General features: G+C 38.1%; 1 protein-coding gene across 1 annotated transcript; it reads right to left on the bottom strand.

Annotated features, from left to right (window-relative positions):
- Positions 1 to 400: 400 nt before the first annotated feature.
- LOC133528810 (luciferin 4-monooxygenase-like) lies at positions 401 to 17,306 on the bottom strand. Its single transcript, XM_061866280.1, has 11 exons — positions 17,127 to 17,306; positions 12,602 to 12,809; positions 10,747 to 10,942; positions 7,082 to 7,222; positions 5,925 to 6,075; positions 5,142 to 5,274; positions 4,666 to 4,799; positions 3,368 to 3,448; positions 2,847 to 2,993; positions 1,636 to 1,801; positions 401 to 807 (listed from the first exon to the last, which is right to left on the bottom strand). The coding sequence occupies exons 1-11, from the start codon at positions 17,235 to 17,237 to the stop codon at positions 680 to 682; spliced, it is 1,596 nt and encodes a 531-aa protein (XP_061722264.1). The 5' UTR covers positions 17,238 to 17,306; the 3' UTR covers positions 401 to 679.
- Positions 17,307 to 17,641: the final 335 nt, after the last annotated feature.

Genomic DNA, 17,641 nt, shown 5'->3' with positions numbered 1-17,641 from the left:
TGTTTCATATTCCCTCTCGTTGTGTACAATCCTGCACTAACTGCAAGTTTCTGTTTGATCCAATGGTTGACTGGTAGAGAATGCCTTAAAGCATTAAGTCCGCTATTTGTACAATTTTAGCTCGTGCAATAAAGTTTAAATAAATAAATAATTATGATCACGAGGATCACTCACGGAGTAGGCTTTGATCAAAAAGAAGTGTTACAATCCAGTCCGAAAATATCGTGTTACGGCACTTCCCTAACTATAAGTTATTATTATTATATAATATGTAAGTATAAAATATTACCCATTACAAGTCACTTAATTCACCAGTGATTTTAATCGACAATTCCAACCAACCACACCGCTCCTAAAAGTACCGATCGTAAAAAAATAGGAACTTAAATAAAAATCAACGAAGTGATGCATCATATAATATTGCATGATGTATAGTGTACATTATCAAATAAATTATTTATAAATTGATTTAAGATTGAATCAAGAAAACACTTGCAACATATTTTACAAAAAAAGCAAAGTGAAACTTTGGATTTTGGATTTTTTTGGGGTTCTTTTTCGGCCATTTTCTTATCCTCCTCCTTTCTTTTCGGTGTGTAGACCGATATCAATATCCCACTCCGGTGTGTTAGCGATGTCCAGCTTGCCCATCGGAATGTGAAGACTGACTTAAGTAGATTCATAACTGTTGGGCATCCTTGGCCATCTGCTTCACTTTGACCCTGGCGACCTTGCCGTTGGACGTCATCGGCAGCTCGTTCGCGAAAACCACACCGCCGCGCAGTTGCTTGTGCTCCGACAGTTTACCTGTCACAGATGAAGTACATAGACCTCAACACCATAATCAACAATTTAAAAAAGTTCAACAGCACATAAACACCTACATCTCCAAAACATCTTTACATATTCACATTGGATCCCTTTGTTTGGCATAATTATTGAAAGTCATAATGTTATGATAGTCATAACTCTGAAACCGTTAACTTTTCAGGAATTTCTTTAGGTTATCCTATAGATAGGTTAGGTTAGGTTTGTTTTATGGCAATCCTGAAAAGTTACGCGTTTCTGATAAAAACCAAATTATGGCTAGCGAAAATGCGGGCAAACAATACATTATGACTTAAAACTTTATGGGAAACAATAGAGACCCATTCACATTTATCATCTTCATCCATCTGATCCTATCATATGAAGTTGTTTACAGACTAAATATAGCAGATCCATCGTAATTGGTATCTCCAATTTTAATGGATTGGAAAAAGTTTCATTGTCTGTTTAAAGACAGATAAAGCCAACTCGTTAGGCAAATCGACTCACTCGGAACAAAAGCCATACTTAGTAACCTCACTGCATAGCAGTTCTGTGGAGAGTCTTCTACTGCCTTTATGTTGCATCAAAGGTGTAAGGTTTTGAGAAGCATGCTCCATTGAATGGTGACAAACAGAAAAAAAAGCCTGGGGGCCTAATCAAGATGACATACATCGACAAACATCAAACGAAAAGTAAAATGTATCGGAATGACAGACGCCAAGGAAAATCATATGACTATTCCATATATTATTTAATTTTCTATTGGCGTTTTGTGTCATCTATTGTCATCTTGGCTAGGCCCTGTGAATCCGTGAGTATACTCACTTGCTACCAGGTACTGAATCTCCTGGGCAGTGACTGTAGCCCCGGGCTTCCTCACGACCACCGCCACCGGCCACTCGCCGTCCACGGGGTGATCTATGCTGGTCACACACGCCTCCAGGACGCCCTCATGTTTCTGTATCACCTCTTCTAGTTCCATGGGGATGATCTGTGATGAAAATCAGGGTCAAATTATTATTTTTAAACAATGTTATTTGTTAAACCCTTGTTAACCTTTTAAATGTTTTAGGAATTGTAATACAAAGAAAATGGAGCGATTACGAAATTTTACGTAGAAAACTTCAACTCGCTCTATTAGTTTTATAGTTCTGTCAAATATAACCTGGAATTGACATTACGAATGACACGTTATAAAGCAACAAAAACTGATACCTGGCCATAGACATATATCTAAGGAAGGAAGTGCTAGTTCAGTGGTGTCACGAACTCGAGCTAATCGTGCAGTCTGACGCAACTTGCGACCAAATGCGTGATGCGAACTCATCAACCAATCGCGTTGTGGCGTTAGACTGCACGATTGGCTCGAATTCGTGTGCGTGACACCGCTGTACTGGCCTCATTCTTATTGCCCGTAAGACATATAATTTAGAATTCAATAATCACGGAAGAACGATCTCTCTCAACACAGGCAATATAATTGCTTACCGGGAGACACCAACCCTGAAATGATATGTAGGTACTAAATATGTACTAGGTTTTTGTGAAATAAATAGGTAAGTGTGTAATTTGTATATATATTAATTTAACCCTTTTCCAGGCCGCATCAATCTACAAGGTTTACCCAAAAAATCCAAATATATTCCAATTACATTTGAATACAAATCATATTTCCCGTAAGTCCAATCTAATTTGAACCTTAAATCGGAATGCTAAAGTTAAAATTCTATTGGCGCGTATGTGGTCGATAAATCGTACTATACCTACCTGGAAAAGGGTTAAAAAGGTTAAGGGGTCGAAAGGGTATTCATGCCAAATTTCGTGTTACCTCAGTTTGTCGTTTTAAAATGAAAGAGTAACTTCGACTTTACTCGTATGGCGGCGGCTAGTGTAGGTTCCTATGCCTACCAGTATATTACAAGCTTCCGATGTTCCAATGTTTGTGACAAACTGTGTTTGGTGACAAACTACTATAACAATGCGACCTATGGGCCTTCCGATAACGCAGACTTTCTTAGAGAGTTTTTGAATCTTACATGGTAAGAGCGGAACTTGATGAGCATCTTCAATCTTTCCACGAAGAAGAAAAATCCATTCTCATCTTTCCGCAGCAAGTCGCCTGTCTTGTACCAACCGTCTGGCGTTATCGCCTTTGCTGTCTCTTCCGGGTTCTTATAATATTCCTGTAAAATCACAACAAATTATACATCATGGCCTCCTAGCCGTTTTCCCCACAGCTACTGCGTTCTACCGCTGAGAGCGTCGCTGGTACGCACTCAAGGTGACTGACAAAGTAAATTTTTGCAGTGAATTTGCGACCACGACTTTTTCTGACACTCATTTTATTCCGACTAAGTATAATAAGGTTAGAGGCACACCAACCTAGCTCCGCAGCGCCTTAGACGTGTCAAAGTGTGAGTGTGCAACTAAAAACGTCATATTTCCTTTGTCGTATATGTAGAAATTATCATGGCAAAGACTGTGCACTGAGCTTTGTCAGAACATAACTCCGATCTAAGAAAATTTGTAGACGTCATGTCATAAATGTTTTACATACAGTAAACCGGGGTCCTTTGGTCCAGAGCTCTCCGGGAACGTTGGGTTCCGTTATTGTTTCTCCCGTAACCGGATCCACTAGCTGGGAATAAACACAAAGAAAAGTTAAATGAGTTTTTGGCAAAAAAAAAACGTTTTTGTAACAATTTTTTATACCTTTACCAACTTTAACTTTTTTACTGTAGATACTTTCTTTCCAAAGGCAACTAATACTCATCGAGACAATTCTAATAACCCCAATTGAAATTAGTTTGCGTTGTTTTATCACTAAATTCCCATGGCCACCTCCTGTTTCCATCATCAGCTCCATGTCATCATAATATTGCATTGTCATCCGATTTATACATATATGTATGGAAAATTTCAGCTGAATCGGAATACCGCAAGTGGGTGAAATTTAGCTTCCAGGATTTGAAACATACCTACTAATAGGGCTAAAATCATGGGTTCGGATCAAACTTCGGTTGTGATGTATAGGTACAGAGCAGAAAAAAATCGTTCTCAAAAAAACTACAAAAAGATGGCTATAAAAACATAGGTACTTACTACCGAATTGAGAATGTCCTACGCTACGCTTTTGGAATTTTGAAGTCGAAAGAAAGTCGAAATTTATAGGAAGCATCTTGTGATCACCGGTTACCTGTCATAGAATTAAGTGTCGGTTGCCTCGGTCCAGACCCGGCCCGTTCTAGCGTGAGTCATCCTTAAAAATTCAGTCAGTATTCTTATCATACCTACACCAACGAGAAGGTATGTAATTATTAGTCATAGTCAATAATACCTTATAGGCTTATACAATAATGTAATGACATGAAACACAATGAAATTAGTGTTCTTTTTTGTACCGATATAGCAATTTCCAGTTCAACACACTAAAAAGATAAACAAAAAAATCTTTTCGAGGATAAGCTTAAATATTTAATATTTTTAATTTACCTCTTTGGATTGGTCTTTAAAATTCTAACTTATATAAGTTAATCGACTCATTTGTTAAGTGGTTTAGGTAGGTTTGCGATCTTTCGTCGCCGTTTAATAAACACAATCGTTCGCCCCGTCGTTTTGTAGTTTTTTCAGGCCGCTGTGACCAACCAACTAGGGAGTGCTCCCGGTACTGGTTTTCTATACAAATACAGTACGGAAACCGGGAATTCCCGGTTCTCGCCATGCAAACTCAGTACTGGGACCCTCGGGTGGCGGCCGCAGCACGGAGCCCAGACACTCTGCCCGTATGCCTCTAAGAATCGCTACTGCATCCGGATGAGGCGAAGTGCTGCTTGCAAATCAGTAGGTGCTTATTACCTTGAGTTTATTGAGGGGTGTTTCGACACCGCAGTTTCCAAGCGGGCCCCCGGGTGCTGGCCGCAGCACGGGGCCCAGGCACTCTGTCTGCCCGTATGCCTCTATCGCTACCGCATCCGGTCGAAGTGCTGCCTGCAAATTAGTATAGGTGCTTATTAGCCACGGAAGCAATCCCTGTTCCATTGCCAAACGCCAGACAATCAAAATTTTCAGTAAATTTCAAACCGCATGTCGTACTTTTGATGGTGGTTTGTTCTTTTATTTTCGAGGTGAGAGGGTGGGTACATTAACTGCATGCGAAAAATAAACAAGTAGGTAAGTAAAACGGATTAGCACTTACTGACTAGCATTGTATACTACTATATACTACTACTACTACACTACTGCACTATATTACTAGTACTTGCATTACTGTACTATATTGCTAGTACTTGCATTGTATTGCAAGAGAGGTAAAAAAACTAAATACCTTTCCTTTAGATCGACGAGGAGGTCTTTTTTAATACAAGCTCCAGAGAGGATAATGGCGTCAAAACAGGTCAGGTCACAGAGTTTCTCATGCTCCAGGATGCGGTGCAGAATCGAAGGCGTGCTCATCATCGCTACTGGCTGGCAACACGGAAAATTTGACGATAAATATCCATTACATTTTGCTAAAAGGGACAGAAAAATATAAAGGAGTAAGCGGCAAACGAGCACGAAATGAAAACGGATTACAAAATACAAAATACAAAACACAAAATAGTTTATTTGGTTTAACTTATAATACACATAACATAAAGGGCTGGACTCTCCCATTAAGTATAACAATACTTGTGTCGGGAGACCCCGCTCTTCCATTAGGAAATAGGGTAAAAACAACAAACTGTACTTAACTTAATTAATATACAATTTACAAATCTGATTATTATTTACTATTATAATTTACAATAAGTATACAATTTCAGACCCGATTCAATTGTGTTATTACAATTAAGGATCTATAATATTTTATAACAATAGGTAACACTATTAAATTAGATTTTAAGAGTAAGTGTTTGTGTGTGCGTGTGTGCGTGTGTGTGTGTGTGTGTATGTGTGTGTGTGTGCGTATGTGTGTGTGAATGTGTATGCGAGTGGGATTCATAATAACAGTGCCTCCGTTTCTTCATAATAGGTAATTCGTAAGTAGGTAATTAAATAAATCTTGAAGTATGTTTTGTACTACTTATGTATGAGTTTACTCTCTTTACCTTTCACCGACCTTCCCCATAACATACCCTATATTTGTTGATAATGTCAATAACATGGTCCGCAGTGGCAGGCGCCGAAGTCTGGATCTTGATCTGGTTCTGTGCGGGCATGCAAATCGCGTTGAAGTAGGCTGACAACCACTGCACGGCTGACAAATTCAGAGCAGGCTTTAAAGTTCTGAAATCAACGTCATTAGGTACTATAAGCCTGGCAAAATGATTTGTCAAAAGAAAAATCCGCGTACCTAATTAAATAAGGGTATATCTTTTTGGTACGGAACCCTAAAAATTGTAAGTATATTTTTCTAAGGCACCTTTTTACAAGCTTTTATTTAACTTGCCCTGTTAGTATCTTAGTTTGTTAGTGTGGGTTAAATCTTAGAAGCTAAATTTGACCCACTTCCTGATTTCTGATTGAGCTGAAATTTTGCATACATACCTACGAGTAGAGTAAGTATGTAAATCAGATGACAATGCAATATATAAAACAATGCAAAGTAATTGTGTTTGGTGTTGTTAGAGTTGTCTCGATGAGTATTTAGTTGCTTGTGGAAAGAAAAGTACAGTCAGCGATAACACCTTGTACCAAAAATGAAATGTTTGCCAAAAATTAATTTCTACTGACATGGCTTGCCAGACTATCGTGTTAAGGAAACATTTAACTTATTTTATTTTAGCTTCCTGCAAGATTACAAAGTCATCCATATGCATGCTGAATCAAACGAAACAAAAAATTCTCCACAACCCTGAACGTCCTTTAATTGGGAGAAGCCAGTTTTTTGGTATCTATATAATAATCCAAAAACTGTGCTACCCTATCACAAAAATTTGTTTATGAGAGTGGGAAGGGAACTTGGACTGGGAGGTATTCACTTTTTTTAGTTTAGTGTGTTTTACAAATCTGCCTTTACTTAATTTATTTCATATATTATTTTCCACATCTTGTATATTCTCACTACTGATATGAAAAATTGTATGTGCCATACGAGTGATACGAAACCAAAGTTATTTGCTTCTCGTGCTTTAGAATCCCTTGCTACGCTTAAGATCTTAAGATTTTGATTTAGCAATATTTTTTGAAACCAGAAGCAAAACTATTCTTTTGAAAACATGGCCGATTTTAATTCATGTGTATCCCCTCCCCCTCCCAGAGAAAATTGAATAAGAATATAATGGGATCTTACTTTGAAGTGTGCGCCGCTGTAAAAATGTTGATCATCTTGACGATAGGTTGATGCTTCATAGCTGCAACTTTAGGGTATCCAGTGGACCCACTAGTGGCGACTACAAACGCAAACACTTTATCCGTGTCGATGTCAGCTACCCTAAAAAAAACATGAGTCCGTTAAAGTCAAGACAAAAGTGGAGGATCTGTGCGAAATCGCCTTTTCATCTTTAAAAGTGCTTGTTGCTAGGCCTATTTGAATAAATAATATTTTGACTGACTTTGACATACAAACGTATGGACTCGGGGACGCGGCGCCGGTTGGGCCGCCAGCGGCTGGCTCGAGGGCTCGGCAGCTTAGAGCATTTAGAGATGCCTTTTCTATAATTTTCTGTATAAAACAGTCTGCCGATTTATCTAGCCATGTCAGATACACTACTAACTTATATGTACTACGTCCTATGGGCTATCGAAAACAATTTGTGTACGCCATTTCCAGCATTTGACGTCTGCTGCTAGCCAGAGGCGTCCCATAGTAAAAGTTGATACATTTGTCTATAATTTATAATTATTTTCGTCATTGACGATCATTATTGTATAAATTCCTATAGATTAGTGTAGAATAACTTATATTGTAATTTAATATTATGAAATAAATAAATCTAAATCTAAACCATAGGCGCCTGTTTGATTCTAAGATAGGTACCGCTATTATAATATATAGGTTTATAAGTTTATAACTTCAATACACCACAGATATATTTTCTCAGAATACTTGTTTTTGTATTTACAACGTACCTACTGTCATCACGGTATGTGACTGTAATTAACAGACGAGATATATCTAGTGACGCAATCACAAATGATAAGTGTCGTGTCATGCTCACTGGCAGGATTCTTCATTTAAATACGAGTTCTTTTTATAAGGTCCATGATCACAGGTTTCTTTGCCAGTGAAGTCTGAAATGTGTTAATTTGTTATTTGTCAAGACTAACTTGGCAACAGCGACGCTTGGCAAATAAAAGCAACGCTCTTAACTGCCCATTGGTAGGCCTTAAGTCGTTGCAATAAGGTTTATTAGTGATTAATTCCGTCACACGAACCTAGTTGTCACATACAAGAATTTTAACTCTCATTTTAAAACGACATTCGTAAACTTGGATGGCTTAACAACTGGAGTGGCCTTTAAGAGGGAAGAATAGCTTTTGGAATCTAATGAGGTAACGGTAATTTTTCTATGAAATTCTATAATAACGTTTTTCCCTAACTAAATCTTAACAAATCACTTTGATTTTGATAATATATATTCTAGGTTTATAAAGTTTCGCTATTTTGAAAAAAAAATCTTTTAAAAATTTGGAAAATAAAGGTAAATTTATAAACCTAGTTGGTTTTGTGTCAATAATAACATACTAAAAAATCATGGAGAATGGAAAATATTTAGATGTGGAAAAATGTTTTCTCTTTTTGTATGGATGATCACGTAGTATACGTGGATGGTTAAGACCCCTCACTGAAAAACCTCGGCCAATGGTCATATGTTTTGTATGGTCTGAAGTTTATCTGACACGGCTATTTGTACGTAGGCCATACATTTCCGTGCCCCGCAAAAATCGGCATGGACTGTTTTGTACAGAAAATTACAGAGAAACAAAACGTCTCAGGTTGTTAAATCCTACAAGTTCTAAAATTAAATGAAACGGCATAATGGTGCTAAAAATTATTAAATAAAGAAAATAGAGCTAATAGAAGTTTTGTATGTAAATTTATATTCGCTGTAATCTCCAATGTCAAGTTACATGTCATTTGACAATGATCTTAACCGCCGCCATACAATAAAAGATACGCATCTTTTATTGTATGGCGGCGGTTAAGATCCTTTATCGTGAGTTCCTGTCTATCTAAAATAGGGCTCATCAAAAGCGGCCCGCGGTCCGGACCCGGACCGCCTACATATCTTGATTTTTATGTTTGTTTAATAAACTCGAGTTGAAACGGACCGCGATGATCATTTTATTTTAATAAAACTTTTTAACAAAAAATAAAACCGACTTCAAAAATTACCAAAAGCGCCATACATGTGTCTATAACATTTGAAGAGTTCCCTCGATTTCTCCAAGATCCCATCATCAGACCCCGACTTGGTGCCAACGGGACCATCTCGGGGTTATACCCGTTCGATTAAAAAACAAAATTTTGAAAATCGGTTCACGATTCTCGGAGATATCGAGTAACATACATACAAAAAATAACCTCCTTTTTTGAAGTCCGTTAAGAAGGACCCCTCACTAATTGATCCTTGATTGAAAACCATTGAGAGATATAATCATGATATAATACTAATAGAGTCAGCATCTCTAACAAAAAGTTTCCGCCCCTCAATAAAGTGCCGGCACTTCATTGCGTTTAGTAGTATTAGTACGTCTCCGAAAATTAAAAAATAAAATAAAATTTTAAAATGACTGCACGTTATGAAAATGTATTCTAACAATATCAAGAAACACAATAGAGTCTGTGCGGAAAGAGATGAGTCGTGGAATGTATGGGGCCCAATACATTCCACGACTCTTCTCTTTCCGAACAGACTCTTAAAACAATGTAATAACAATCCACTGCGAAAAAACTCTTGTTTTAAGGTCATTTAGATTATTTTGAAACGCCGCTTTAAACACGCTACACGGTGGTACGCCATTTTCTTTGGCGCATAGATTACATTTCGCAGATGTAACACGTATTACGTTCTAATGATTATCTACGTTATTGTTTGCAGAATATATAATATATTCACTATAATGATATATTTTCGAATTCTCGTGGCATTTTTGAATTATCCTAAGGACTTCTCGTTTATCGACTACCGATATACATATATGTATAGATACAAAGTAGAGCACAACATATTAAAGAAGATTTATATTACAGGGAAACATCATTTTATTGAAACAGAAAAAATTGAGTAGCTGAAAATGTGATAAAAACAATGAAAACTGAATAGTTAATAATTTCACATTTAATTACTTCAGTTCAGTGTTTTTTCTTTTTCAATTGTATGTTTTCGTACTAACAAGTGTTGCATTAGTGTCTTTATAAAATTAATACTCGTAGTCATATTTCGTCCAAAATATCTTGTTCAATTACTACTTTTACAGTCAAATATTCATTAACTATTAACTTTTTAATATGTTGTGTTCTTAAATTGTATCGATATTTTGTACATCGGAAGTCGATAAATGAGAAGTCTCTGTGACAGTACAAAAATGCCACGAGAATTCCGGCCTCTGTATATTACTCTTTATCTCGTAATTTTTTGTAGTGTTTTTATTATATTTAAAGCGTATATTATTATGATATAAGCGCGACTTGATCAAAATTGCTACGAGTACATACGAGAATTAAATAGAAAGAGTTTTATGACTATTTTTATAAATTTTAATATCGTCAGTGTCACATATGTAAAAAAAAAAAAATTCACTTGTAAGGAAATAAATACATTTCGTCTAGATTCTCTACAGTGCATGTAGGCAGAAAATGAAGTTATCATAACAGTTTCGCCTCTGGCTAGCTACGCTTATTCTTTAGCTTAATGACAGACGTCAAATGCCGAAAATGGCGGACACAATTTGTTCTCGATAGCCGTCTAGTATGGACATATATATGTCAGTGTCGACAACAGTGGCACTTACTGAAAATCATCTATAGATTGGTCGCTGGCATCATACTGTTGTATTAATTCGGTCATCGTGTGCCTACTGCCGTCAAACTTGACTATCCTCGTGTCCAAGCCCAACTCTTCCACAGCTCTTCTGTAGTCCTGGTATGAAGACTGCTGGCAAAACGCGATCTTTGGCTCAAGTTGCTTGAACAGCTGTTTGATTTCGTCTGGAAAGCGTTGTGAAAATTATGCTGGGCATTTTCCGCAAATCAACAACTAATATTGTGCCTATTTTGCATGAAAATGTGGTAGCGCTACTCTACCCCGTCCCAACTCCACCACGAAGCCTAGCAAAGCTTTCAGGTTGCTGTAAAGGAGACAGCCTTTATTGTACAGGGAGTCCCTAGGTATTTCCTCGTATTCATCTACCTGTTTACAGTCTAGGAGAATATGTCTTTTTGTTTCTTCTTCTTCCATGCAGGCTCTGCACATGGGTACTAGCCCCATGTGCAGAGCCTGAGCGCTGATAAATACCTATATTAGTTATTTATATAAATAGCAGAGATCCTCGTGCTTCGAATTTGACAACTAAAGTAAATGGATGTAGGTACTGTCACGTCATAGATAATAGGACCGTGGAAGACGACAGCGCCACACAGAGCGATTGCAACTATAGGCCCGTATTTTGTCACAACTATTAAGCGAGAAGTAAGTAGATCGTAATAATTTCAGTGAACTGAAATAAATTACATATACTAAAAAGTGACCAAGGCCTTCAGTGCCCCAGGCTGGAATCGAACCAGCACCCTCTGCTATCAAAAAATTTCAGCGAAAATTGACTGAACTGAAAATTTGTTCAGGTTTTGTGTAAATTGGTTAAAATATAACGATATTAGCTACTGAAGTCAGAAAAACATGTGACGACGTTCTTCAAACACTTACTGTACCCCTATTATAAATATTTTCGACACCGAAACGTGACGTACGCGTTTGCGTTAAGTGTCATTTTGTATGAGATTTTTGACTTTCCAAAACGTCCCGCTTGGCGCGCTGTTCAAAAACCCATACAAAATGAGACATAACGCAAACGCGTACGTCACGTTTCGCTATCAACTAAATTTACACTAGGGGTTCATATTTATATTTTCAACAAACAAAAACTTTAGAGCTAGCAATAACTAGGTGTAGCTTTTGTTAATGTTATAACGAAGAATTCCTTAACTAACTTCAACCATATTCCCGGTTAATCAAGTTACATTAACATTAGGTAATTACTAATAAGAAAGTCAATAACTGCATGTTTATTATCTTGTAAAAAAAGTTATCATGACTGTCATAGGATTGCATTACTAAAATAAATATTTATATAGATAATTATATCTAACGACCTACTTCTAAGGAAAACTTCCATGATTGAGTAACAAATAGGTGTTTGGTCGTAGGCATTGCGTAAACATACCTTTTGTTTTATACTACGTCGGTGGCAAACAAGCATACGACCCGCCTGATGGTAAACAGTATCCGTAGCCTATGTACGCCTGCAACTCCAGAGGAGTTACATGCGCGTTGCCGACCCAAACACTCCGCACCCTCGTTCGCAGGAACACAACACTATGAGTAGGGTCTAGTGTTATTTGGCTGCGGTTATCTGTAAGGTGGAGGTACTTCCGCAGTTGGCTCTGCTCTAGATCTGAAATGACATCCGTTGTGATGTGCCCTACCACACAAAGCAAGATGACATTCACAATGCCCATACCTCTCTTTTGGGTACCAGGGTCCTACCTATACCTACTTAGATCTAATTAATACGTGTAGAGGCTGTTTGGAGAGATTGTAGAGAGTAGCAGCGCTGTAGTAATTCTAGTAACTTCCATAGTAAATCTTACCAAATTTGAAAAACGGGTCAACACCACCGATAGGATACCCGTTCATAAGGGCAGCGTAGAACGGTATATGGAGGTCCAGGTGGTTGTCCCCGCCCAACGCGAGGACGTCCCCCGGCGTCAGGCCCAGGGTCCGCAGACATCTGGCCAGGGTTGTAGCGCGAGTGAGAACCGATCTTCTGGTTTCTTCGTCGCCTGTTGCTGCGTCTATCTGTAAATTGTGATTGTTTGTATCATTTACACCAATTAGGGTGGATCATATTAGCGACATCTAACGTAGGAATACTGCACTTTTTAACCGCAGTTAAGCCCGGTTCTTAGGTATTTCTTATCGAACCGGCGCACTGCGGTGGCAGCATGGTTCCATTTTTATCACTTGTCATTATGCCCGTCACTTTCGCGCTTACATACTTGTTAGAACGTGACAGGCATGGTGACAAATGATAAAGAGCCGACCATCTTAGACCTACTGCGGCGGTATTATGGTTCCATTTTTATCACTTGTCACTATGTCCGTCACTTTCGCGCTTACATACTTGTTAGAACGTGACAGGCATGGTGACAAATGATAAAGAGCCGACCATCTTAGACCTACTGCGGCGGTATTATGGTTCCATTTTTATCACTTGTCACTATGTCCGTCACTTTCGCGCTTACATACTTGTTAGAACGTGACAGGCATGGTGACAAATGATAAAGAGCCGACCATCTTAGACCTACTGCGGCGGTATTATGGTTCCATTTTTATCACTTGTCACTATGTCCGTCACTTTCGCGCTTACATACTTGTTAGAACGTGACAGGCATGGTGACAAATGATAAAGAGCCGACCATCTTAGACCTACTGGTCGATTTCGTGTTCTCCCTTTAATAAATAATAATATCTTCTGACTAGGCATTTAAATTCTACTAAGTAATAGAATTGAAAACGAGTAGCCAATAACACTAGATTCCCAATTACTATCGCTCGTATTTCAAAAATAGCATTTCGCCGTTTTCCACAGATTTACAACTGACTAAAACGAACGCTCTAAATTCAAAAATCGGCCCCCACGGTCGGCATTCGGTTCGACAGTGTTTTGACGCTCTTAAGAGTTGGCTTGGCATCGACTTCAAACAGCTGCTAGCAGGTAGGTATAAAAAGTGCAATATTTTATTTTATCAAGCAAGTCACCGGGACCCGAACCCGTATGTCCATAAACTACTCCCAAAAGAGAGGTATGAGCACTGTGAATATCATAGCACTTCAGATGTCATACCAGATCTAGAGCAGAGCAGTGGCGGATCGTTCAAAGAGCTCGATTCCCACCGGCTTGTCTAATTTCAGCCCGTTGAGTACTTCCACGATCGGTTCATGGAGAAAAGGAAAGCAAAATTAGCTCCGGGTTCCCTATGAATATTTGTGACGCGCCGCCACTGGAGCAGAGCCCAATTAGGGAAGTACCTCCTTACAGAAAACCGCAGCCAAATGACACCTAACACTAGCCCCTACTCATAGTGTTGGTTTCCTGCCGGTGAGTGCTCAAAGAGGGCGGTTTCAGGGCGGTCGTCCCCTTTTGTCTTAAGTCGGAATGCTAAAGTTGTAATTCTAGTGGCACGTATGACGTCGATAAATTGTACTATGCCTGGGTTAGACGGAGACAGACATACTTGCCTGCCACATCCACAGCACTTATAAAAGCGCCAGTCACACCGGATGCGGGTAATCATCTACTGATGGACAGAGATAACTACCTACATTAATGACATCTCATGGCTACATAAGTATACCTATTGCACCAATGTTACAAAGGGTCAGACACATTTTAGAAAAAGGTCACTTCTGTGGACAGTACAATCAAAGTTAAGACGAAAGGGGACGGCCGCTTTTCCATACAAACGTAGTCCCCATTTTCCTCTCTGGATATTGACATTATGGAAAATATTTTTACATAATTGGATGTTCCATAGCTATGCTATGCTACGTTTGACTTTATTAGATTTTTTTGATAATTGTTTCATACAAATTTTTAAATGCTCCTAACTCTTATAATAATTAAAAAAGTAGAACAAAATCAAGTATATGTTAATAAACAACAAATTGTGTCAAAATATTTTCAATAAAGTGAATATCCAGGGAAGAAAATGAGGACCACCGTTAGCACAAGACAGTGTACGGTAATTTTATCAGCTCTTGTAAATCGATAGCAGCGGTGACAGCATGGTTCCATTTTTATCACCTGTCACTATGCCTGTCACTTTCGGGCTTACCTACATACTTGTTAGAACGTGACAAGCATGGTGACAAATGATAAAGAGCCAAGCATCTTAGCCCTACTGGATTTTACAAGTAGTACGTGGACTACCGGCCGTTGACTCCAAAATGGTGGTTAAACCCGTTTCAAGATTAATTCTCCATTCACTGTACAATACTACATTAGTTTACTGTATAATAAGCTGTCGATATTACACTTTAAACAGTATTAATGAACAAATAACGAAATAATTAAGTCAATTTGTGTAATTTGGGGGCAAAGCGAAGCGCAAGAGCACTACCTAACTTTTCTAGAAGAGCATCGTCGTTTTTAGGGTTCCGTACCCAAATGGTAAAACCCTACCCTCCCCCCTATGGACCCTATTACTAAGACTCCGCTGTCCGTCCGTCCGTCCGCCTGTCACCAGGTTGTATCTCATGAACCATAATAGCTAGACAGTTGAAATTTTCACAGATGACGTATTTCTATTGCCGCTATAACAACAAATACTAAAAAATACGGACCCTTCGGTGGGCGAGTTCGACTCGCACTTGTCCGGTTTTTTTTAACCCTCATAACGTGGATTTGGATTATACCAGATAAACAAAACTCTCGGGATATAATGTCAATAGTAGACTTATTAAGCATAAAAAGATCAATTGCATAGCTATCATACCTTATTAGATTTTATTAATATCTAAAAAATCCCGATTTAGTCACTGACTCACTCACTCACTGATGATCATCATAACCCTTAGGGTACTTCCTGAAGTTCTAGGAAGCTGAAATTTAGTATATAGGATAGTATTAGTACACAAACAACAACGAAAATCAAAAACTTGAAAATGTTCACCTCTAAGGGGGTGAAAAGGGGGGTGGAATTTTGTATGGGGAATCAATAACCGCTGAACCGATTTAGTTGAAATTTGGTACGTAGATAGTTTTTGTTATGTGGGGTTTCTAACCCCACAATCACCCCGTAAGGATGAAAAGGGGGAGGAAAAGGGCGTAAGGGGAAAAATGGGTTGAAGTTTGTATGGACTATCAGTAAAAAAAGCAGATTGTATAAAATATGCCTCCAGATACGTACTTCAAGATTTTAATAGTCAATCACCCTAACCTTTTAAATTAGGGGATGAAAGATTGTCATAAGCTACTTACAAAAAGAAGTGAAAACCCATCAAAAACATTTTCATATAAAATGTTGCCAAGACGAAACCATAAGGTTCGCACTGTCAAAAAGTTATCAGATCTCTTGTAGAGCCAAGCTTTTAACTCTACATGCCCTAACTTCACAAACTCTACACCATAGTCAAAATATGTGATAATATAATTTTATAACATTTTTTCGATGTCATCATATAAATAAAATTACGGCATAATGTACTTACTGTCCCGTATTGGTTTCGCCAAATTACGGGACAATCAAAATTTGTGCTTGGAATACGGGGCATCTGATCAACCTAAATAGGCCCTTAAACGGATCGGATCTCCCCTATTTTTAGGGTTCCGTAGCCAAATGGCAAAAAACGAAACCCTTATAGATTCGTCATGTCCATCTGTCTGTCCGATTATGTCACAGCCACTTTTTCCGAAACTATAAGAGCTATACTGTTCAAACTTGGTAAGTAGATGTATTCTATGAACCGCATTAAGATTTTATAGGTCTTCAAAAATGATATTGAGGTTTCTGATATCATTTTTTTCTAAACTGAATAGTTTGCGCGAGAGACACTTCCAAAGTGGTAAAATATGCCCCCCCCCCCCCCGTAACTTCTAAAATAACAGAATGAAAAATCTAAAAAAAAATATATGATAGACATTGCCATGCAAACTTCCACCGAAAATTGGTTTGTACGAGATCTAGTAAATAGTTTTTTTAAATACGACATAAAATTAAAAAAAAAAAAAATTTCATCAAACCCATACGTGTGGGGTATCTATGGATAGGTCTTCAAAAATGATATTTAGACTCCTAATATAATTTTTTTTTTTACTGAATAGTTTGCGCGAGAGACACTTCCAAAGTAAAAAAATGTGTCCCCCCCCTGTAACTTCTAAAATAACAGAATGAAAAATCTAAAAAAAATATATGATATACATTACTATGAAAACTTCCACCGAAAATTGGTTTGAACGAGATCTAGTAAGTAGTTTTTTTAATACGTCATAAATGGTACGGAACCCTTCATGGGCGAGTCCGACTCGCACTTGGCCGCTTTTTGTTACACCTTTGTAGTTACGGAACAGAAAATTCGCGGTGGCGGAATTAGAGTCGAGCTTTTTTCACTAACCTGACAGACAGCATCCATATCTTTGAGCATGCAGTCTCTAAAAAGATGTCCCAAGTGATAATTCTCATTTTTCTGACTGTTCACTGGTACATTTTTCGACGTTTCACTCATAATTTTATCACAGTTAACTGTTTGGATGTTACCGTTACACAAACGTCACGTCGACGCGAGATTGTGCGTGGAATTACGAGTGTGTTTTGTTTTGATACTATAATGATGCGTGCGCTTAGGCTTAGATCACCTTGTATTTGTAGATGGAGCATATCAGACGACTTAGAGCGTTTTCACATTGCTCGATCCGATATTGAAAATGTAAGATATAAGTGTTTTCTTATATTTATTTACTCATTTAATAAATCATTTTAGTGTCACAATAAACGTATTATTTTCATATAAATTAAGGATGGTGAAACGACCTACTTGTCATCACATATTATGCCCAGAGTTAGATTAATCTGACCCTGTGTAACATGGCATACCTGCATAGTGGAGCCACCACGCGCACTGGTCGGTTA

Source organism: Cydia pomonella, chromosome 20 (assembly GCF_033807575.1).
Source record: "Cydia pomonella isolate Wapato2018A chromosome 20, ilCydPomo1, whole genome shotgun sequence".
NCBI classification, from domain to species: domain Eukaryota; kingdom Metazoa; phylum Arthropoda; class Insecta; order Lepidoptera; family Tortricidae; genus Cydia; species Cydia pomonella.
This window is presented reverse-complemented; position numbering and strand designations above follow the sequence as displayed.